Genomic DNA, 23,583 nt, shown 5'->3' with positions numbered 1-23,583 from the left:
AATTAGTCTGCATTACCTTGTTATAGTAAACAACACTGTGTTTTATTTAATATTTGTGAGATTTGTGCTCCTGTACATTTTGCCTGCAAGCTGATTAGCATGTGATTGAAAGTGTACATTATGTATAACCCCAGTGTGTATCTTTGTTGTGTTTTAGGGTCGTCCCGAGGAGGAACTGGACCGTCTGACTAAGAAGATGCTGTTTGACATGGACAACCCCCCCTCTGAGGAGTATTTTGGTATGTGACCAGTGTACCTCACACAAACCTTACATTGATTTCTCTAGCAGCTAGACCTCAGAGTGATTATCAGTTTCCTGCATTTCAAATACAGTGGGGCCAAAAAAGGATGTGGACACTTTCTGGTTGTCAAACTTGTTCACAGTTAATGTGAAAGCATACAACTGAGCAACTTTTGTGTGAACATGAAGAGAACTGTCTTCTTATGGCCATTAAAAATAACCATGTGCATAAAAAGTAATTGTATATACTATATGTATTTGTAAGCTAGGGTGACCTCATGTCCCCTTTTTTCCGGGTCCTGACTGACTGGGATTTCTAAATTTACCTAAAATTTCTGATTTATGGCATTGTTTCCCTACTGAAGTGCTCTCTACTACAATCCTCATACATTATATGTTCAAGTATTTTCATTGCTTTCATTGTTTACTGTTCTTTACTCTCACCTTCTCACAAGCCAATATTGGTTGATTATGTACAATGCCTGGTCAAACTTTTCAGTCGTTACCTTCAGCAAGTATGAAAACAATAGGATGTCAGAGCCAAAACCTATACATTTTAGAAAATTTAGAAATCCTGGCTAGTACATTTCCGGGAACATATGGTCAACCTATGTGAGCTGCACATTTGTGTGCTTGTGTGTATGGCATACGTAACATATCCATCATGATTGGAATGGATGTGGCAATGATGTAATTTTGTCTTAACATTGACCCTTGTTCTGTGCTCTTTACATGAGGACACAAGCAAACATTTCCTGTATTTTTGGGAAGCAGCTGTAGGCCATGGTTCCCTAAACCCTTTCCTGGAGAACTACCTTCCTGCAGAGTTCGGTTCCAACTCTGTTCCAACAAACCTGTCTGTAATTATCAAATGTTCTTGAGGATGTTAATTAGCTGGTTCAGGTGTGTTTGATTAGGGTTGGAGCAGAAAGGCAGATTTCTTGGAATAGGACTGGGAATCCCAGATGTACACTATTTGTTCTTTTGCAGAAGTGTGTTCAAGCATAAAGTATTTGTTGGAGTGTGTGAATGTTTTGCTATATTCGCATTCGTTCACCCACCTCCAGCAGTATGCGCTTCCCCCTTTTTACCGTAAGTGTCAGAAGACATTCCCTGCACTTATTACCACCAGCTCTTACTGTCAGCTTCTATTTTCACTCTTTAGTTGGGAAACTCTGTTTAACACATCTACAGTACTTCCTCCACTGTCCGAGAAATCAAATTTATATATAATTTTTATTTTAAATTTTTACTAGTAGTAGTTTAAGGTGCTGTATATAGGATTGACACCGAGTGGTTGAACTAGGTATTGCAGTCCAAATTCAAAATATTGGATAGGGTTTTTTTCATCCAGCCCCTCCTACTCTGACTTGAGACACACACGGGTTGCCACATTGACCACACCAACAGGAACGAGCGCAGTTGACGATGAATGAAATGAAATACATTGTGTTTTCCACCAACTGGCAACCCGGGGTGCCAAAATACAATTGGGCAAACTGGCAGTGGGCGGGTTTGACAAACCAAAACATTTTCCATTTTCAAAGAAGAATAACTGACTGTAAAATTGTTTTTCAGATAAACAAGTATGTTAACTTAGCATGTTTCTTAAATATCTGTAAACATATTATGGTATTTTTATGCTTTAGTAGTGTGAAAAACTTACATACAGTACCTTCAAATTAAAAAAAGAGCTATTGAGCTATAGATCTATGTTTTTAAAAGGAGTGTCTTCTATTTTACCCAAAATACAGTAAAAACAGTAATTTTGTGAAATATTATTACAATTTAAAATAACTGTTTTCTAATTGAATATATTTTAAGATGTTATTTATTCCTGTGTTGGCAAAGCTGAATTTTCAGCATCATTACTCCGGTCTTCAGTGTCACATCATACACTGTAAAAAAAAATATATATATATATATATATATAATGTAAAAATGCTTTAGAATATATTATATTATATTATATTATATTATATTATATTATATTATATTATATTATATTATATTATATGTGATATATAAATACGTTTGTACATGATTGTATGATTAAAAGCTGTAACATGCTATACTGACACATACTTTTATTCCAAAGCGCATATTGTAGCTCACCTGTATGTAAAAAGCTGGTCTGCATGAAGCAAAGTGTAAGGGTTAAATGAAATAAGAGAGAGAGTGTGTTGGGCTGATGTGTCCTGCTTTCATCAGAGCATGTGTCAGCAGCGAGTGGCCTGGAGTAAACGCGTGGCATGAGTGAACATTGCTCATTGTCACACACACACACACACACACATATATATGTGCAGTGTTTGCAAACTGCCTTAATGGCTAGGGGGAGGTTGAATGCAGGCAAGTGAGCCTGTAAATGGGTCTGTTTGAACCCAGGTCAGCCAGGCATACAGCAGTCACTGAGGATGTCACACACAACCACAACATCTAACCAAGAGCACAGCACTCTTGGGATTTAAGAGAGGGGATGAGATAGGAAGAAAGCCAGGGGTGTGATGAGGTTAAAGAAAGTAAGAGAGAGAGGAAAAAGCAGCATTGTATGTGACGGTCAAAGATTCCAGGAAATTATAGCTTTTAGTTTATGTCTGTTAGCTCAGTGGCCATCTGTATTGTAGTTGACTACTAAAAGTTGACAAAACAACTTTTAGCATATATACATCTTTAAAATCTCTACTGGGAAAATAGCACTTTCCCAAATACACTTGCTATTAAACATACTTTTTTCATTAGCATTAGAAACACAAATCTCAAATGTCTGTTGATTGAAGTGTTAGACATCTTAAACTATTTAAAATAAAAAATAAAAATAATACACCATATTAAAAAGTACAGTGTAAAATACAGTGTCAAAAAAAAAGTTGTATTTTTACAGACAAAAGAAAAGAACTGCAGCTGTGGTTGCTAGAATGATATAGTAAAATATTAAAAATTAAAATTGTATGAAAAGAAAATACCTTCAAATGTAAGTTTCCATCCAGGGAATTCGGTTTTTCACTGTAAATCATAAGATGACTTGTTCTTTTTTTATTCCAAAAGTGGTACATTTAGCAATATTTTACTGTAAACTTACATGAAATGTAATGTGAATCTAATACAGTTTTCACCCGTATAAAGTAAGGAAACTTACCATTAACCAATTAACAGGTAGTTACTGTAGCATTGTTATAGTCTTTCACAAGTATTATTATTTTTTTTTTATTGATAATAATAATTAATTATTAATAATAAATTAATAATTCATTTTATTTTAGCATTTCCTTTTACTAAACGCTGAAAATAAAAAAGATTTTTTTATATAGAAAAATGTCTACTCCACCTATTAGAAATAGCAAATTGTGGTTTTACCAAACTATGATGTGAACTTTTTAAAAGCAGCCCTCTGATTTGAGCTAGCCCAATGTTCTGTTTCAATATATATATATATATATATATATATATATATATATATATATATATATATATATATATATATACAGGGTGCGATTTGTGAAAAAAACAGAGGGGGGGGGGGGGGTGTTTTGAAACATTTTAATTAATAAAAATAAATAATGAGAACATGAACTAGATGACGTCATGTGCTAATTAGCATATTTATGACCTAAGTGTGTCGTATTGTATTGCCTCCCTATGCTCACATACTGCAATTTAATTTAGCCATTTAATTTAATTCTCAATAAAAATGTTTTTATTACTATATTTTAATGTTTCTGAATGAAAACGGAATGAATATTATAATGACTGAAATGCGGTCCATTAAGACTACAACCAGCTCTCAAACATTAATCTGCACTAATGAAATCAAATACACATACGATAAAGTCAGTGGTTGTGCTGTGACTGATGTCGGCTATACTTGCTTGTAAAATAGAATTAGAAGCAACAGAATATATTTCTTTTTTTTTAACTGAAAGTGCTGCTGCTCTCTGCGCTCGCTCGCAGATGCAGAGAGAGGCTTGCGCTGGGAAAGAGAGACCTCGCACTCGTATGGCAGCACCAGAGAGTCTCAGAGACTTAATAATGATTGCCCAAAAAGTCGCTAGATTTGTCGCTAGTCACTTTTTTTGGGAAAAAAAGTCGCTAAATCTATTGACAAAGTCGCCAAGTTAGCAACTCCACCGCCCAGCGGACCGGCTTCAATCGTCTCGCAAGTGTTGATAGGCTATTACTCGTGGGGTGTAACCAATCAGACATTGAGCAAGTCTGCAGAGTGGTGAATACAGAGAGGCTGCGCGGCAGCTTTATCAGAGCCAACCAAAGTAGCGCATTTTAAAATAAAATTGACTTTAATCAAACCACGGATCCGTGATAAGTTTTGTGATCCATCTCGCCACTAGTGTAGTAGCACTGATCACTTTGAGGGGGGGACAAATTTATCCCCACCGGGGATAAAAATAATTCAGCAGAGGCAGGGATACATTGACCAGAAAGGGGGAAATCCCACGCATCCCCCCGGCAAATCGCACCCTATATATATATATATAAATAAAAGAAAAAGAAGAAAAAAATTTGGGTAACACTTTATAATAAGGTTCCATTAGTTCATGTATTAACTAACTTGAACAAACAATGAACAATAGATTTATTACTGTATGTATTCATCTTTGTTAATGTTAGTTAATGAAAATACAGTTATTCATTGTTAGTTCATGCTAATTCACATTGCATTAACTAATGTTAACAAGCACAACTTTTGATTTAAATAATGCATTAGTAAAATTTTGAAATTAACATTAACTAAGATTTATAAATGCCTTAGAAGGATTGTTCTTGATTAGTTCATGATAACTAATGTAGTTAACTAACATTAACTAATGAAACCTTATTCTAAAGTGTTACCGAAAATATTTTTATGGGGTCTTTAATGACAAAACAGAAACTTATTACAGAGACACATAAGGCATCAGCACACATTTTAGACCAAGATTGCTTTCTTTCTTAACTCTTCCATTGCTGCCTCTCTTCCACACACATCTCCTTCCCCTAAGATTTCTCTTATGATCCTGCAGGATGTCATCCAGAGCTCCTCTGAAGATCTGCATGTAAAGAGGAGAAACCCTTTGAGTATAAGAAACTCTGTAATTGCTACCCATATGATTGCTTTTTCAAGGCCTCCATTCCTTTTAAAAGGGCAGGATAGGGGATAGAGCGGGTTTTGTGAGTGACTGCTGAATGGAACCCCAAGGCTAATAATTAACAAAATTATCAGAGTCAATGCCATGATCTCTCCCGGCTCGATGCTTAGAGCTCCCTCAATTGAGGATATTGTAGTTTGTACTGCTGGAACAGAGGACTTGGGGTCTCCAGAGACAGACATGATTCAGTTTCCTTCTGTTTCTCATTCTGAATACAACACGCCTTAAGTCTGAGAAAAGAAGGTGAGAAACATTGCTGTAATTATTAGCAGAGATTGGTTACATGGTAATTCAGTTGTACACTGTTCTAGAACACAATCCGTCAAAAGACAAGGAACACATAATAGTTTTCACAGTTGGTTGCATCCATCACAGTTCAAGACAACACACACAGCACTTCCTCCCTCCATTATGTGGTATTTTCATTTTTTAAGAGCACAAGCGGGACACAGAACTGAATAATGCAGACTTTGAGGCACACTGTATGTGTCGTGCAAGTGAATCGCTACCAAAACTGTCTCTGAAGTTTCTTATTAATTGATATTTCTATCTCAATATACTCTGTTTTCTGTGCTCTGAGAGATTGCGTATGTGTAACTCATAAGGGAACTCTCAGAAGAGTTTAGATGAGGAGCATTTCCTTTACTCAACAGTTTGGCTCTTCAAAAACTTCTCGGGTGCGAATATGCATCAGATCAATTTTCAAAGATTTTGAAAAATCTGATTAAAGATTTCGAAAGGCAAATGACTCAACGGTCAACCAGAACTTTTTTTTTTTATCTTTGTGCTGTGGTCGGGAATTGCAGCATTTTTCTAAAGTTAGCTGGAGATGCTCTCATAATTTATGAGACATCTTGCCATGAAAACTTGATGAAGAGTCTTGGAAGAGTTTGAGATTTTTTTTGAACACATAGTATAGAGCCAAGACCCCAGACGTTGGACTGTTGTAAATGGGTCAAGTGGCATTCAGCTTTGTGTTTCAAATACAACAGTATCAACACTAGCGTTGTGCATTGTCCTAGATATTCTGGTTGAACATGTACTTATTACTCACTTGCCCTTAGTAAAGTCTCAGGAGTGTGCTTTAAAATTCACTCCCACTTGTGTTCATGAAAACATGGGATTTGTGGCATTTTAAAGTGCTGTAACCCTAAAACAGGTCAAGAACTGGACTGACTCTCGCTGGTAAAGTTTCAGTGCAGGGCAACATTAATCCACAAAAACACTACTACTCCATCCATTAAAGATCCAATAAAGTCGCAGCTGTACAAAATCACAGCTTCAGATTCTTTTGCATTTTCCCATAAGAAATTTTTATAATGGCACTTAAATGTTTGTAACATTTAAGGATGCACAATATGGAAGCATATGGGTAGCAATATTCAGTTTGGAATGTAATATGCAAAATGACAATGCAATATGTAAAATGGCAATGCATTTCTGTATTTACATTTACATTTTCCAATACATTTGTGCAACGTTTGAATTAAATTAAATTAAATAATTTTCATTTGCCATTTCATACACTAGTTTTAATATGTAAAATGAATACTAATTTTAATGCTTTATAAGTTGCAAAATGAAAATGTATTACAGAAATGTTTAGATGTGTTTAACATGTTCAAGCAAATACTGTGGCAAAATTATCATTCAAATGTTATTTTTCTTAATTGCATTTACACTCACAGTCAAGACACTTACAATTGCATTTTCATTCAATGTCCTCCAATGAATGTAGCAAAATTCAATGTACACATTGAAAATGCATTCCGAGCCGATCACGTCTCCGCCCCCTCACGTGAAGTGGAGTGGAAATAAAAATCAATAATAGACACAGCTTAGATTCATAATAAAACATTAGTTTGAATGTTCAATTCAATTCAATTCAAGTTTATTTGTATAGCCCTTTTTACAATACAAATCGTTACAAAGCAACTTTACAGAAAATTAAGTTTCTACAGTATTTAGTAGTAGCATATAAGTGGTGACTTTCAGTTTATGTGCGTATGACAGGATTTTTTTAGAAAAATTAATACAAGATTTAGTCAGCCAGATAATGATCATTATTAACAACAATTATTATATGATGCAATTACACCTGTAGCAATATTTGTTAGTTTTGTTTGTTGATTCAGGGTTAGCATCATTTGGGGTCCTCTAAGGGGGGTCAGCATCATCTCTTTTCGGGTGTTCTGGATCCAGACTGGAGCTTGTGTAAATCCCGTGGCAAAACAGAGAAACAAATAGAAACATAATAAGCATAGCTGCTGTTCCAACAAAGTAAAATTAATTAGTTTAAACAAAGATAAAGAGTAAGAATGCGCATTTGATCAGATGCAACTGCAGTCACAATTTATGAGATGCATTATTCGAATGCTTGGTGAAAGAGATGTTTTTAATCTAGATTTAAACGGAGAGAGTGTGTCTGAACCCCGAACATTATCAGAAAGGTTATTCTTCCAGACTTTGGGAGCCAAATGTGAAAAAGCTCTACCTCCTTTAGTGGACTTTGCTGGATGAGCCAGGGCTGGCGGCATTTGATGGGGTACACCTGACGTAAATGGATCCTCATCACCGCCGCGGTTTAAAAGCCCAACGCGCCTCTCCTCGAGAGACCGGTCTCTTCCCCGTGCATGCACACTGGTGTCCTGGTGGGTCCAGGAAGGCTGCGTTTACATGGCCGACGGGCCAGGATGCCAGGCCGTCCATCCCCTGCAAGCGCCGCTGCCAACGAGCAAGATGCGGCCGCTAGAAGAAGCGGCCGACCCTCGTGCCACGATCTGGAGAGGGGAGAGTGTGCGGCCGCTGAACTCCGCCCCTTACCTGGACCCTTCCTCCATGAAAACTGCCCGACCCACACAAACCCCGCAGCACAACGAAGACACCAGATCCCCTGTTTATTTTGGACACTCTCCCCCTTTGGCCACGTTTATCCTGTTTTACTGTATTTTCTGTTAATGAAAGCCTTTAAATAAAAGTCTTTAAATAACAAATAAAAAACATTGTGCCAGACTTTAGACCAGGTTTGAGCTGGTCTGTGGCGCAGTCTATTTTCAGCTCCTTAAAATAGCATTGTGCCAGAACACACCTCTTTTTTAAACCTTGGATCTAGTTGTGGTTTCTTAATAAGAGGCTTAATAACTGCCAGCTTAAATGGTTTTGGGACGTAACCAGTGATGTCCAGTGAGGAAAGCAATATCTTTGTCGAACTATCCTTTCAACTGTTGAGGGTGATTTCCAATTACAGCACTGCTCAGTGAATTTGTTGGCTGCGTCTTACAAGGTGTTGTTGAAAGTAAAAATAACTTCCTTATTTACAACCCTGTTTCAGTCTCTTTCAGTATAAAAGTCTTTACTGCTGACTCATAAAACTCCTAAAAACACTCTTGTCGTCATCTAATGGTGGAACAATAACAATTACAATAACTAATCACAAACACAAACACGGTTTCCCGATACTAAATACTATACTACTACTATTTACATAAAATATTATTTATTGAATACTAATTTTTAATAAACAACAACTGCCATCATAAAAGTTGCTAGGCAATTTAGTCAAAAAGTACAAAGGCAGCGATCTGATATACAGCATTAAAATTACATAAAATATAACGTGATGAGATTTTGCCCTTATATAAGTGATTTGCTCTTGAACAAAAAAATTGATTAATAAGACCAAAGACTGCCCGTTAGATTTAACCAAAACAAATGTTCATGTTTAACCACCAAGAGACATCAGAGCCAGAAGCAAATTACAGAAGATCTGGCCAAAGTACGGCTGCTCTTTGCAGGTTCATGGGCGCTGAATGGCCACTGACGCCCTGGAGCTCACATCATTGAAAACATCAAAGCAAATTTTCAAGTAGACATTATCTTTTGACTTTATTTACATTATCTTTATTAACTTTATCTATGTGTTCCTGTGGCTCAGTGGTAGAGCATTGTGTGAGCAGTGCAAAAGGTTATGGGTTCAATTCCCAAGTAACACACATAATAAAAATATTTAAAAAAAGATATATAACCTGAATAAGTAAGTCGCTTTGGATAAAAATGTCTGCTAAATGAAAATGCATAAATCAAATTAACAAACAATGTATTTGAAGTCTAAACAAGTGTATTATTGTCCAAAAGACTCTTTAAACTACATTCTGTGACACAAAACCCATAATATTTATAACATTATAGTGGATTTGAGAAATCCACTATGAGAAATACTGCAAACAGAGAGATACAAACCGTGAAATGGTTGGAGCTCTGTTATCACTACAATATTGCACTACTCTCAGCTAATCAGATTTGAAGACCAGAAAGAACTGTTGTATATGAATACATGAAAACATAACTCAATTGAGTGTTTTATTGTTTTAAATGTAACATCAAATCATTACTAAAAACAGACATAGTTTCGCAAAATGTTTTATGTTTTATTGGCGTTTGGAAATTTGTAATACACTTTTCCACAATGGACTGCAAGAATAGTTTTGTTGAACTACAAGAAGCAACAGCCTATTGGCCTGCATGCTTTGTTTACAAGCTGCTAGTGGGTTCCCACTGTGATTCTGCAAAAGTAAAGCTTGTGTTTAGCTTTGAATCAAAAGGAAAAGATCCAGACCTTGTCTACCCTGGGCAATGTGAAGTCTCTGGTTAATAAAATAGACAAGCAACAGCCAGAAACGAATGAGAATACAAACACTGAAACTTGGCTGAGAGCTGATTCTCCCGACTTCATAGTTGAACTAGTTGGGTTTTTCCTTGTTTATGTGTAAAATTAAGTAAAGTAATTTTGTTTTTATTAATAACTAGCACAGACTATGACATACAGTATCTAGGGGTAAAGCAAAAGTTCCTCTTCAGGAACTCGAGCTGCGTCAAACAACGCTTTGGGGAACGCGTTTAGCATGAGCGACTCTGAATATCATATCTAATCTGTCTTATAGAAGAGCGTGATGTCACGGGTGGGGTGACGTAAGCTACCAGGAAGCTATAAAGGGCTTCAGCTTAGCGTATTTCAGCAAGCGTTCTGTGTGTGCATGTCATTCTGTCTTGTCAGTCTTATTTATTGTTGTTTGTCACTATTAGCTCCTCAAAGAGTAAGCAATAGTCAAAGAGCAAAGCTAAGACGAGACATCTGAAAGGCGAATCCAGATTGCGTTTCAGATTGTGTGTTCATCACGAGTGGGAATACACGGTCTGTGCGCGGTCTGCCTGGGATTGAGGCACGCTGTTTCGGCTCTTGAGGGAGCCGACTGCCTGCACTGGTACAAGCCAGTGTGTACGCTTCGATCCCGGAGGACTCTCTCGAGGGGGAGTCTTCGCCAGCGTTCCTCACGGTGTCGGTCACGCTTTCGCCGAGGCGGAGCGGCGCCTGCACTCGCTGGGTTCGCAGATAAGATCTGCTGGAGGGTATGGAGACGGGCGCGTCCCTATCTCCTACCTCACCCGCCAGATCTGCCCGATCTCCGGGTTCAGAAGCCAGAGTGTTGCAGTCCTTCCCCACGAGTGACGGCCGTGTCGCACCGCCTTTTTTCTCAGAGGAGATTGAAATGGATGTCGATGAGCTCGCAGTTGCACAAACATAAGCTGCATAAACATCAGTTGCACAGACAACAGTTACACAAGCATCCGTTTCACAAGCATATTATGCCTAACTGTATAACGAGCAGCATTAATGAGGAGTGCAGCTCATGCAGTCAGCTCTCGGGAAAAAATAAGGGGGCTGACTGTGCTTCTCGCATATCTAAGTACTGGGCGAAGACGGCTCTGCCTATCTCCACCCGTGTTCCCTAGATTTAGAGTTCATTCTCGAGGTTCGGAAGCACGCGCAGCGGTTCCTTCCCCCTCTGTGAACTCGTAGCTGCAGCTACTTATTTCCGAGGAGATTAATATTGTTTGTGTAAGCAGCTTGCGTGCTGCCAAGGCAACGTGTGTATTACATCATTTCAGTTTTAATGTGAATCTTACCAAAACCAGACCGTCTTTACTCGTCTGTATTGGTTAACTGCATTAATTCTGAGGAATTAAATTCAGTATTTATCTGACTATGAGAAGTTAGATATGAATTATATCAACAAGGTAGACCGTGTTTACTCGTCTGATTGTTTGTTTGCATTAAATTCTGAGGAATATAATGACATTTATCTCACTCTGAGAAATTATATATACTGGAGGTGCTGCTGGGCGGGGTCAGCCCTCTCAGTCCATCGTCAGAGCGTTGACGCCCGCGCTCCCCCGCGTCGGAACCGGAGGCTGAAGCAACGCTCTGAACCAGGGTTTTCCCAGCCGAAGGCGGATCTGATTGCCGTTCTTCAGGCTGGGAGGCCCTCGGTTAAGAAGTCCTGACACGTTTCGGTCACGACTGCAGAGGGCGGCCCCTCCTGGGGTAGAGCAGCGTACACCACATTACATGGTGCCCGTCTCGCCTCAGCGCCCTCTGGGTGCTGGTCTGTCAACCCTGCCAGTGTTCCAGGGCGCAGCGGTCCCCAGCGAGCATCGTTCTCAGTATTTTCCGCCGGTGCGCATAGCGGGGCTGAGACGCTCGCCGCCCCTGCAGGGGCCTTTTACACCAGAGGTCAGTCTCGAGAGACTGATTCCCTTAGTAGATTAATTAGCAGCGTGGAAACTACTGCCAAATGTATCTCAATGGGTCCTGCACACAGTAGAAAAAGGCTACTGTATTCAGTTCGGCTCTGCACCGCCGATTCAACGGGGGCCAAGGCCCAGAGAATGGAGGCTTTACCCCCAGGTGGTGAAGCAGATATGGAGAGTTTTTGGCAGAGCTCAAGTAGACCTCTTTGCCTCTCAAGAGACATCATAATGTCCCCTTTGGTTCTCTCTAGTTCATCCAGCTCCTCTGGGACTGGATGCTATGGTACAGACCTGGCCGAGGCTTCGTCTGTACGCCTTTCCCCCTATTGCTCTGCTCCCGGGAGTTCTGGCGAGAGTACGGGACGGGGTCCGTCTGTTATTAGTAGCCCCGTTCTGGCCGGGCCGAGTATGGTTCGCAGACCTGGTCTCGCTCCTCGACGGCTCTCCATGGGAGATACCGATCAGGACAGACCTACTCTCACAGGCGCAGGGCACTGGAGTTCCAACAGGCCAGGCTCTCTGCAGGGTTGACCCACTCCATGTTCAAGGTTTACGTGGCGGCCATTGTGCCCTACCACGCCCTTCTCGATGGCCAGTCTTTGGGAAGACACCCCTTAGTTACACGTTTCCTCCGTGGTGCGCTGAGGCTGAGACCTCCAGTACAGTCCCGTATTCCCCCGTGGGACTTGGTCGTGGTGTTAGAGGCAATGTGCAAACCTCCGTTTGAACCTATTCAAGATATTTCAGACAGACATCTGATGCTTAAAACCGCCTTTCTATTGGCTATTACCTCTCTGAGGAGAGTAGGAGATCTGCAGGCCCTTTCAGTGGCCCCTACTTATCTTGACTTTGCACCTGGCATGACCAAAGCGTTCATATACCCTCGAGCGTGATATGTTCCTAAGGTTCCCTCTGTTACACCACAACCTGTAGTGCTGCAGGCCTTCTGTCTCCTCCCTTTCGGGAGCCCGACCAAGAGAAAAGAAAAGTCTACAGGGAAGATCTGATACTATGGCCAAACAGTGGTGGTTTAGAATGAGAATCACAGGATACAAACAGGCTGCTAAAACCTGGTAGTTCAGGTAAAACTTGGATCAGATTAATCAGTTTTTTTTGTTTTTTAATCTCTGGTACAACTCTGATCCCCTGTATTAATGATTGATAGGGACTAAAATATAACCCGGTATATACATGTATTTAATCCTCCACTATCTAGATTTGACTCTGTTATACCTGTATATATACTTTATGTAGAATATATTTATTAGATATGAATATCTGAAATAACTCTTTATTTATTGTAAAGGCAGTGCAATTAAATTACACAATAAATAAAAATCTGCAACAGTAAAAAATGTTTATGTGGTCAGATGAGATTCATAACGAGATTACAGTGTCCCGATTTTTAATCCTGGGTGATTAGATGACCTTCTTCCCCTTTATGTTTGGCTTCTAGCAATTGAAAGGCTCATGAGCAGACAGATAGCAGCAGAAGTGGGTTGGATCATTTCAATACACCAGATGAGTCAACACTTAGGCCTGTATTATGTCCTTAATAAGCTGGCGTGACCACGGCAGAACATAGTTTTTTCCCCTTTTAATATCTGTATACTTGTATGGAACAAGATATTTCTTTTGTTTTTTTTTTTGTTTTTTTTTTAAAGTCAGCCGACATGAAAAGTCCTAGTGCTTCATATGGCCAGTCGGTTTCATGCCCCCAATAGTGGCTTTTATATTAAAAGTAACTGTGAGAATTGGCATTAAAATAATTAACCACTATTTATTTTGTTATAGGGCTGTGCAAAAAATCGAATGTGATTTTCATGCGCATATTGTAAGTAAAGGCACTCCTGTGATTAGTAGTATATCTCCAGCTCGTGCATTCAGATCAGGATTGCCAGGTTTTCAAAACAAAACCTGCCCAATTACTTCTCAAAACTAGCATAAATTAATAGTCCAAATAATAAAGCCCAAATAGCCCAAATAATTACAAATTATTGAGGGGGGGGGGGGGTTATCATTTTGGAGTTTCACAGTCTTCAGTCATGTTCATTTTACAAAAAAAAAATGGCCAAGATATTTTTAAAAAAATTCATATACATGGAAGAAAAAGTTGGTTTGAACAACATAAGGGTGAGTAAATCATGACACCATTTTCATTTTTAGGTGAACTTTCCTTTAAATAATGTAGTTATATCCTTGTCTGAATCCTGCTGTTTCCTTCCAGACACACGTGTATTGGCTGCTTGTTTATTCTTGTATGCTGTGTTTATGCTTCAGTTCTTCAAGACCAAGGACATGCTGCTTTCTAGTCTTACATCAGAGTGTGGTGTGCCACTTAAATCTGTCTTTCCTCTCTCACTCTCTCTCTCTCTCTTGTTCTTTTCCCCAGCACTCATTCTCTTTCCTCTCCCAGCTCATATTTCAGATGGTCAGTGAGGGCTTGTTTCCTGTGATAGTTCATGTGAGGTGATATCATCTAACACGTACCTTCATTGTCGGAGAGTGCGGGTCTGCGATTGTGCTTCGTTGAGACAGCTCCACTGAGGCTTGCAAGATTGTCTGCATAGCAGGCCTAGTTTAAGGAGCTGGAGGGCTTACAATGAATCATGTTGCTAGATTTCATTCGTGGGTGAGCGTTTGACCCCAAGAAAGAATGTTTTGTCCCACACAAACACGCAGTCTAACACATTTGTTTACCTCCATACTCCAGTCATCTTTATCTCTCTTTCTCTCATTTTGGGTTCACCCTATTTACACCTTGGCACCTTTCAATGTCACAGTTCCCACTTCGAGGACAAATAACCCACAAACTTCCCCCACACCCCCTTTGTCATCTGCACGCTGCCCCGCAGGCCTGACACACTGAGAGATAATGCATTGTGGCATGTAACCTCCCCTTTCTCTCTGCTCTGGAGTCACACTACATTCCGCTTCAAAATTTTTTGCTGACATGGGAATGTAATTAAAGGGGTTATGGATAAGCAGCATTAAGAGACTGAAGCACATCGATGCCACCCATTCCTTCTGTCATATGAAGTAAAACCATTATCATGCAGCTACCTAGAAGGCCTTTGGAATGAACACACACTCAATAGACAGAAAGAGAAAATAGGGTAAATATAAAAAGATGACAAATTTGGAAACGAAACTATGAAGTGTAAACCTGGAGCTTTTGCAGCCATACTGCTAATGTGTTTTGACTGTCTGCATCATTTAGTGCTTAGTGACCTACAGTATGAACCTAGGAAATACTGTATTAGAGTAATATAGAATAATATATATATATATATTATATAATATAATATATAATATTCTAAACAAAATATTTTATATATATATATATATATATAAGTTTACAATTTTATGCACAAAATGAGCTCATTTCAATTTTGATTTCTGCTACAGGTCTCAAAATAGTTGGGACGGGGCATGTTTACCATGGTGTAGCATCTCCTTTTCTTTTCAAAACAGTTTGAAGACGTCTGGGCATTGAGGCTATGAGTTGCTGGAGTTTTGCTGTTGGAATTTGGTCCCATTCTTGCCTTATATAGATTTCCAGCTGCTGAAGAGTTCGTGGTCGTCTTTGACGTATTTTTAGTTTAATGATGCGCCAAATGTTCTCTATAGGTGAAAGATCTGGACTGCAGGCAGGCCAGGTTAGCACCGGGACTCTTCTACGACGAAGCCATGCTGTTGTTATAGCTGCAGTATGTGGTTTTGCATTGTCCTGCTGAAATAAACAAGGCCTTCCCTGAAATAGACGTTGTTTGGAGGGAAGCATATGTTGCTCTAAAACCTTTATATACCTTTCAGCATTCACAGAGCTTTCCAAAACATGCAAGCTGCCCATACCGTATGCACTTATGCACCCCCATACCATCAGAGATGCTGGCTTTTGAACTGAACGCTGATAACATGCTGGAAGGTCTCCCTCCTCTTTAGCCCGGAGGACACGGCGTCCGTGATTTCTAACAAGAATGTCAAATTTGGAATCGTCTGACCATAAAACACTATTCCACTTTGAAATAGTCCATTTTAAATGAGCCTTGGCCCACAGGACACGACGGCGCTTCTGGACCATGTTCACATATGGCTTCCTTTTTGCATGATAGAGCTTTAGTTGTCATCTGCTGATGGCACGGCGGATTGTGTTTACCGACAGTGGTTTCTGAAAGTATTCCTGGGCCCATTTAGTAATGTCATTGACACAATCATGCCAATGAGTGATGCAGTGTCGTCTGAGAGCCCGAAGACCACGGGCATCCAATAAAGGTCTCCGGCCTTGTCCCTTACGCACAGAGATTTCTCCAGTTTCTCTGAATCTTTTGATGATGTTATGCACTGTAGATGATGAGATTTGCAAAGCCTTTGCAATTTGACGTTGAGGAACATTGTTTTTAAAGTTTTCCACAATTTTTTTACGCAGTCTTTCACAGATTGGAGAGCCTCTGCCCATCTTTACTTCTGAGAGACTCTGCTTCTCTAAGACAAAGCTTTTATAGCTAATCATGTTACAGACCTGATATCAATTAACTTAATTAATCACTAGATGTTCTCCCAGCTGAATCTTTTCAAAACTGCTTGCTTTTTTAGCCATTTGTTGCCCCCGTGCCAACTTTTTTGAGACCTGTAGCAGGCATTAAATTTTAAATGAGCTAATTAAGTGGATAAAAGTGTAAAATTTCTCAGTTTAAACATTTGCTACGTTATCTATGTTCTATTGTGAATAAAATATTGGCTCATGTGATTTGAAATTCCTTTAGTTTTCATTTTATTAAAATTTAAAAAACGTCCCAACTTTTCCGGAATTCGGGTTGTATATATATAAATTAATTCATAAGCAATGAAAAAAATAAGCATCAGAAGCATCATTGACCCCTATAATATTTGTTTGCAACCCTAATAAATAAACATTTGGCAAGACTTTTTACCTTCTTTTTTAATTCTCTGCAAACAGAGCCTGTCACAACTGATTTATTTTTCTCCTCATCTTTTTGTATGGAGAAAAAAACAGCACCAACAACAACAATAAACAAGTGTGTTTGGTAACATTGTTCTGTAATAAATTTATGAATTAGAGCAGCATAATTTACTAGAGCGGAATGCAGATGTTTTTTATTTTTTTTTTTATCATTCCATTTTTTTTCCATGCCAGCTGCAGGAATGTGGTGTTTGCTATTGTTCCTAAAAAAAAAATGAATATATCTGTGCGAATCTGTGTTCCATTATTGCTACTATTTCTGACTAATAATGCTCTGTTGTTTACACCGCAAGATATTCTTTCTGAAGCAACAAAGTTCTTGCAAGCCCAGAGTATGTGTTGTGGATCTGTTGTGTTTATTTGTTTACATGCACGTTGTCACGATGTGCTTTGTCTTCCAGTACTGAGAAGGCTGTGTTTCCTCCTTATAGAATCGCACCTTCTTTTCTTAGTGAGTCAGGAAAGTTTGGCCTTCCACAAAAAAGTTCTTTGCGTTCCCTCTTTACACGCATGATCTTTGATTTCCGGCGATGTAAGATCAAAATTGCTGCTTGCGCTCGCGCCGCCTTTCATACATCCCTCTTGCATCGCAGCATGAGAAAACAAAGAGCGGCGAGACGGAGATGTGCAGGAAATCTTAGCAGGCCTGCCTCTCAAAACATCCACCATTGCCAAACAACGGCATCTGCCTGCCACCACAAATACATTAAAAATCAATTATTAATGGAGCGCAGTCAAGAACTCTTTAATCTTCTCCTTTTATCCAATTAAAATGCCTAACTGCTTTAAGCCTTTCACAAGGCTTGTGAGCAACACATTAAGCCTCTTTCTTCTTCCTTCATTCCATCCTTATTATTTCTTCTTTTTTTCTTAGGTTGCATATAAGAAAGAGTGGAGACTTCATTGAGATGGTGAAAACAGAAGAGAAAGTGTATAAAGTGTAAATGAACTCTTCCACTCCTACCCTTTCTTGTTACAAAGGAACTATTTGAAGTTTTAATGTGAAGACTCGCCTTCCATTCCCAGAGCAGGGAACACAGGGGAAAGCGAAGGCTCTTTCATGAGCTCATTCTGCCCAGTGTTACGGGGGAGATTCAGATCCAGTTGAGATCCATAGAGATGTGCAAATGCCATTTTCATTATGCAGGAATCTGGTTGCGGCCTTTTATCGCAAATATGTTAACGTTGTGCACCAGGATCACTTGACAGTACTTCATTCATTTTATTCTGTTTTAATCACATAATCCAAAATTGCATTACACATTTCTTTGCAATATTACACTGAATCACATACTGTACCTGTGATCTTTACTTGATGACTAATTCAAATCAAAAATGAGGGTTTTGTGGCCTTTATTTCTTTAGGTCATTTAAATGCTACTGTATTTTAGAAGATTTAAACAAATGTAAAATTCCTCTCAATCTTCCACTATATGGATTTGTGTCTGGTTAAATTCTCTTTAATTATCTTTGTCCTTTCCCGTAATAATTGCATCTGGCAAGTATAATATAGTTCAAAGCTATGTTATGTTATGTCCAGCCTTTTATTATGTTCAATTAGTGATTTTGCAGTGCTACATGATTCCTCCATTGGTGAGCTGATAGTAAAAATGTGTAGATTCATTAACTGAAAAAGAAAGTTTTTTCTGTTGTTCTCAGTCAGAGAGGGACTGAGTCACCAGAAATGTTTGTGGCTACAAACGAGTCAAAGCACATTTAGGCCCCATATTTAGAGAGACAGTTGTGAGAATGTACTTCTGATCTCCTGTCTGTACCAATTAGGCTTCACATAATGTTAGTGTGTGTGTGTGTGTGTGTGTGTGTGTGTGTGTGTGTGTGTGTGTGTGTGTGTGTGTGTGTGTGTGTGTGTGTGTGTGTGTGTGTGTGTGTGTGTGTGTGTGTGTGTGTGTGTGTGTGTGTGTGTGTGTGTGGGGGTATGTGTGTGACTTTGTTTGTGTCTGCAGAGATTTCTTTGCAGCTGCCGATGTAATTATTGTGGGTCATCATCCTGTATTCCCTACTGACTCCAATATTGAGAGAAATGCTCTGTCATATATGGTAGTGTATAGGGATGGTGAAAATAGTTTTCTGCTTAACAGTTTTGTTGAAACCGTGATGCAAAACTATTCAAAGTGTGGGCTACTGTTCTACTGGTTATTCATATAGCAATTCATATATTCATTATAGCAAGGATGCATAAAATTCATTGAAAGTTAAAGACATTTATAATGTTCTTTTGAACCTTCATTCATCAAATAACACTGAAAATATGTGTATATACAAAAATATTTATCAGCAAAAACTGATTTCAACATTGATGAAACTATTATTAAGCACCAATAATATCTGATAAGAATTTAGCACAGTAATCAATTACATTTTAGCATATTTAAATGGAAAACTGTTATTATAAATTGTAAAAAACTTTCACAGTATTACTTTTTATTTATTTATTTTTTATTAAATAAATTCAGCCTTGATGAGCATAAAAGAAAAGACAAAATGTCTTTCAAAAACATAAAAAAATAATAATAAAAAATAATAATTTTACAAACTTTTATATTGTAAGGATGTGTGGGGGGCGGATATTTAGCTCATTTACTAAAATATTCAGTAATAAATATTCCGCTCAATCTTTATCTTTATCTGTAAAAGAGAGGCTCTTTAAGATAAGATATATGGATATAGATATCCGATATACAAATGATATTTGTACACTGCTCGTAGGTTATTGTTTTGAGGTCAGATTTGAGTATTTTAACTGATGAAGTGGTCCTTCACCTGATAGAAATGACTTGAACTGCTCTAAAGGCATTTAAGGATTTCTTTCTTCTCACATCTTGTGAGTCCACGGCACTCCACTGAAAGGAAAGAAGATTTCCGAACGGTTTCCTCCACTCAGACTTTAAGGGTGACCTGCGCTCATCCCTTAGCCGTATTTCTCACTCACGTCCACTCTTTTCTTTCTCTGCGCTTGTCTCGCTCACACACTTGTTTGGCTCAGAGGGGCCTGTGATCCAGAGCCGCTCTTATTTCAGCCCATCTGAAGTGATTACCTTTGCCTGGGCTTCCACCCACCCCCACTGGTCCCCTGAGGAGCTGCGGGAGGCAGACGGCTCCACTTGATTTCCTCCGCCTGGTCTGTGCTGTTCCTCAGCAGAACCCCACTGCAGGTACAGCTCAGCGGGGTTTGAGTGGAAATTATCTAGAGATCAGCGTCAGTGAAGTAGCTCACATTAGTTTTAGTGACAGTTCAACATGGGGCTCACAACATAGAGCTAAGTGGTAATTATGAATCAACATGACATTTTGTTGTTTCGTAGACAGGTGTGACAGTGCATGGAAACCTTGTGTTGGATCATTTCAAAGTGCTTTTAACTGAAGTTATTCCCCTACCCACATAATCAATCATTAAGCGCTTTTGTCTCTACACACTGCAAAATATAATTTTCTGTAAAAAAAAAAAATTATAATAAAGAAAGAAATCATCCTAAACCATTCAAAGGTTTGGGCTTGGTAAGGTTATTTTTATGTTACTAAAGTCTCTATATGTTCACCAAGGCTGCATTTATTTGATCAAATATTGTGAAATATCCTTACATTCAAAATAACCTATTTTTGTATATTTTCAAATGTAATTTATTCCTTTGATGGCATAGCTGAATTTTCAGCAGTCTTCAGTGTCACATGATCCTTCAGAAATCGTGTCAATATGCTAATTTGATGCTCAAGAAATAATTATTAAATTAAATCAATATTTTGAAATTATTAAATAATCTTAATTATTATCAGTGTGTTCAAAAGAACAGCATTTATTTGTAATATACTTTTTCGTAACAATGTAACTGTCTTTACTGTCACTTTCGATCAATTTAATCCATCCTTGATTAATAAAAGTACTAAATAAACAAAAACAAAAATCTTACTTTAATCTTACTTACCCCAAACTTTCAAATTGCAGTGTATATTTACAGCACCTACTGTAAGAAGTAAAATAGCTTAATATCAAGGATGTTAGGACTTGTTTTTAGAGAATATAAATTATATTTATCCTTGTTTACAGTAGCAAGAAGAACTTAATTTAAAATGCTTTTTCCTTGTCTCTTTGTCAGTTTAGCTTCTCCATCTTATTTAATGATGATCATTTATTTATTTATTTTTATTTACTGGAAAACAAGATAAAAGAATTGATTTAAAAAAGGACTTTTCGCAGTGCATCGACTGAAATGAAGAGATATCATTTAAGAGATGTCTTAATCCACATGTGTGAGGAGAGTTATCTACGATTAAAACTTTGTTGAGAAGAGGTGCTCATATTCAGCTCAGCTTTGATATCTAATCTGAAGAGCGGAAAAGTTCAGTCTGTTTTGTTGATGCCGCTGACAGCTTCAGCGGTGAAAATGGGAGCGTGTCTGATATTTCTCCTGCTCACTGCTTTGCCTTTTGTCTGTGACAAGCTTGAACTCTGGCTGTCATTGCAGTCAGAGAGTGTATCATTTCTAACAACAAGCTTAAATGAAGCACAAAAGAGAGAGAAAAGAAAAATGAGGAACTTCTAAAGTTAAGTAAATTAATTCATAATATCTCACGTTCTCTCTTTTTTTTTTTTTTGAGATCCTATCTGTCCTCAGATGTGTAAAAAAGAAAACACCATAAGATATGGCTTTAAAGCGTATACTGCTAATTAAACTGCTAGCATCATTAATTGGTTTGAAGATATCTTTGCATTGAGTTGGAGACATCTTAAGCTCAATTAAAGATAGCTTCGACTCAATTACAGATATCCAAATGCCGTGTCCCACAATATGCAATCAGGATCTTTTTTTGGTGCAATAGCAGATGCCCTGTAACACAAAGATTATGCTCTTTCCACGTCCAAAGTTTCATTTTATCATGAAAAGATTGAGTGTGTGTCAATATGCCAATACGTTGTTTAATCCTATTCTCATCCCATTGGAGATATTATATGTGGCTTTATATATGTGGCTATGGGGATTTTGATCTGAACAGTGGTTCAGTGGAATTTATTAGTGATTCGTTTGGATATGAGCTGCTCTTTACATGTCTGCCATCATCTGAATGAGAAGTTGCATGTGTTTTCACAGTTGATGAGTGAGTTGATATATGGCGGGTGGTATTTGCGCAAGTGGTGATTGCATTGATCTCCATTTTCTTCACAAAGGGAAAAAATCAGCTCACTATAGACCCTGTTAAGCGACTGACCTTATTAAGCGCCTTAGATTTCTACAATTGTAGGGCAACCGATTACTTTGCCCTTTTTAAAAAGAGAAATCCAAACACTTTAAAGGGGTAAATCCCCTAGAGATGGTATCAATCTAACTTTAGAAATGCTCCTCATATTCTGTTACTTTTGACATTGACTCTTTTAATTCTTTTTATCCACAAGCCTTGCAATTACTCAGTAGAGTAGATTGTTATCATTGGTTGTACCTCAAAGATGTGTTGGCTTGAAAGAGGCAACAGACGCACTGTTTATTCAAGATAATCTATGAACCTGAAAGCTGAAGCATTAGTTTTCTTCATAATTGAAAATCTCATCTTCTTTGAAAAAAATAGATGAAGAAACCTTGTGGTTTGGGGGAGAGCAAAGGGTGAATAACCCATATCACCACTTGAAATAGCTATTCTTAATTAGAATGCTTTCATATGAAAGTGGCAGATACATATGTGTTTAACTTTTACATCTGCATTCTTTTTTAATGTCTCTCACACCATATGATGTTTGTGTTTTATAGCATTGAATATGTTTGTTATATCTTATGTCATTTTCGCTCAGCATCTGAACCATTATTCCAATGCTGTATTTTGCAGGTCGCTGTGCAAGCTGTGGGGAGAATGTGGTCGGTGAGGGAACAGGTTGTACCGCCATGGACCAGGTCTTCCACGTGGACTGCTTCATCTGCATGACCTGTGGCTCTAAGCTCAGAGGAAAGCCCTTTTATGCCGTGGAAAAGAAGGCTTACTGTGAACCCTGCTATATCGTGAGTGTAATCTGCTCAACGCTATGTATGCACACACTGGGTCTCCTACACTAATAGTTGACTATAAGTGTTTTTAGTCACACAAAATATCTGCTAGATGCACAACGGTCATGCATACATATGTAATTATAATATATATATATATATATATATATATATATATATATATATATATATGGCCTTATTACATTAGATTGGTGCACATGTGAAAATAAAGTTGTCGTGTTTTTTTTCTGTTTTTTTTGTATGTACAAGTTAAATAAAAAGTTAAAAAAGTCCAATTAAATTAAAATGAGAATTATTGTAGCGGAAATAATAATGTTTTTATATATTTGATTTCTTTTAATGTTTATTTTAAATAACATATTTTTTATGGTTTTGTTTTAGTTTCATTTTTAGCTATAGACAACTATAATTTATATATACAGTACAGACCAAAAGTTTGGAAACATTACTATTTTTAATGTTTTTGAAAGAAGTTTCTTCTGCTCATCAAGCCTGCATTTATTTGATCAAAAATACAGAAAAAAAATGTAATATTGTGATATATTATTACAATTTAAAATAATTGTTTTTAAATTTATTATACTTTAAATTATCATTTATTTCTGTGATGCAAAGCTG

At 38.0% G+C, this 23,583-nt stretch overlaps 1 protein-coding gene across 2 annotated transcripts in view; it reads left to right on the top strand.

Moving 5' to 3' along the window:
* Positions 1–23,583, top strand: part of LOC132151889 (lipoma-preferred partner homolog) — a 205,560-nt gene that overhangs the window by 161,044 nt on the left and 20,933 nt on the right. For both annotated transcript variants that reach the window (XM_059560397.1, XM_059560398.1), the window contains exons 7-8: positions 158–239; positions 22,790–22,959. In XM_059560397.1, the coding sequence (XP_059416380.1) occupies positions 158–239; positions 22,790–22,959 (252 nt within the window). The remainder of the gene's footprint in view (positions 1–157; positions 240–22,789; positions 22,960–23,583) is intronic.

This window comes from Carassius carassius, chromosome 10 (genome assembly GCF_963082965.1).
Source record: "Carassius carassius chromosome 10, fCarCar2.1, whole genome shotgun sequence".
Lineage (NCBI taxonomy): Eukaryota > Metazoa > Chordata > Actinopteri > Cypriniformes > Cyprinidae > Carassius > Carassius carassius.
Note: the sequence above shows the minus strand (reverse complement) of the source record. Positions and strands in the feature narration are given on the sequence as shown.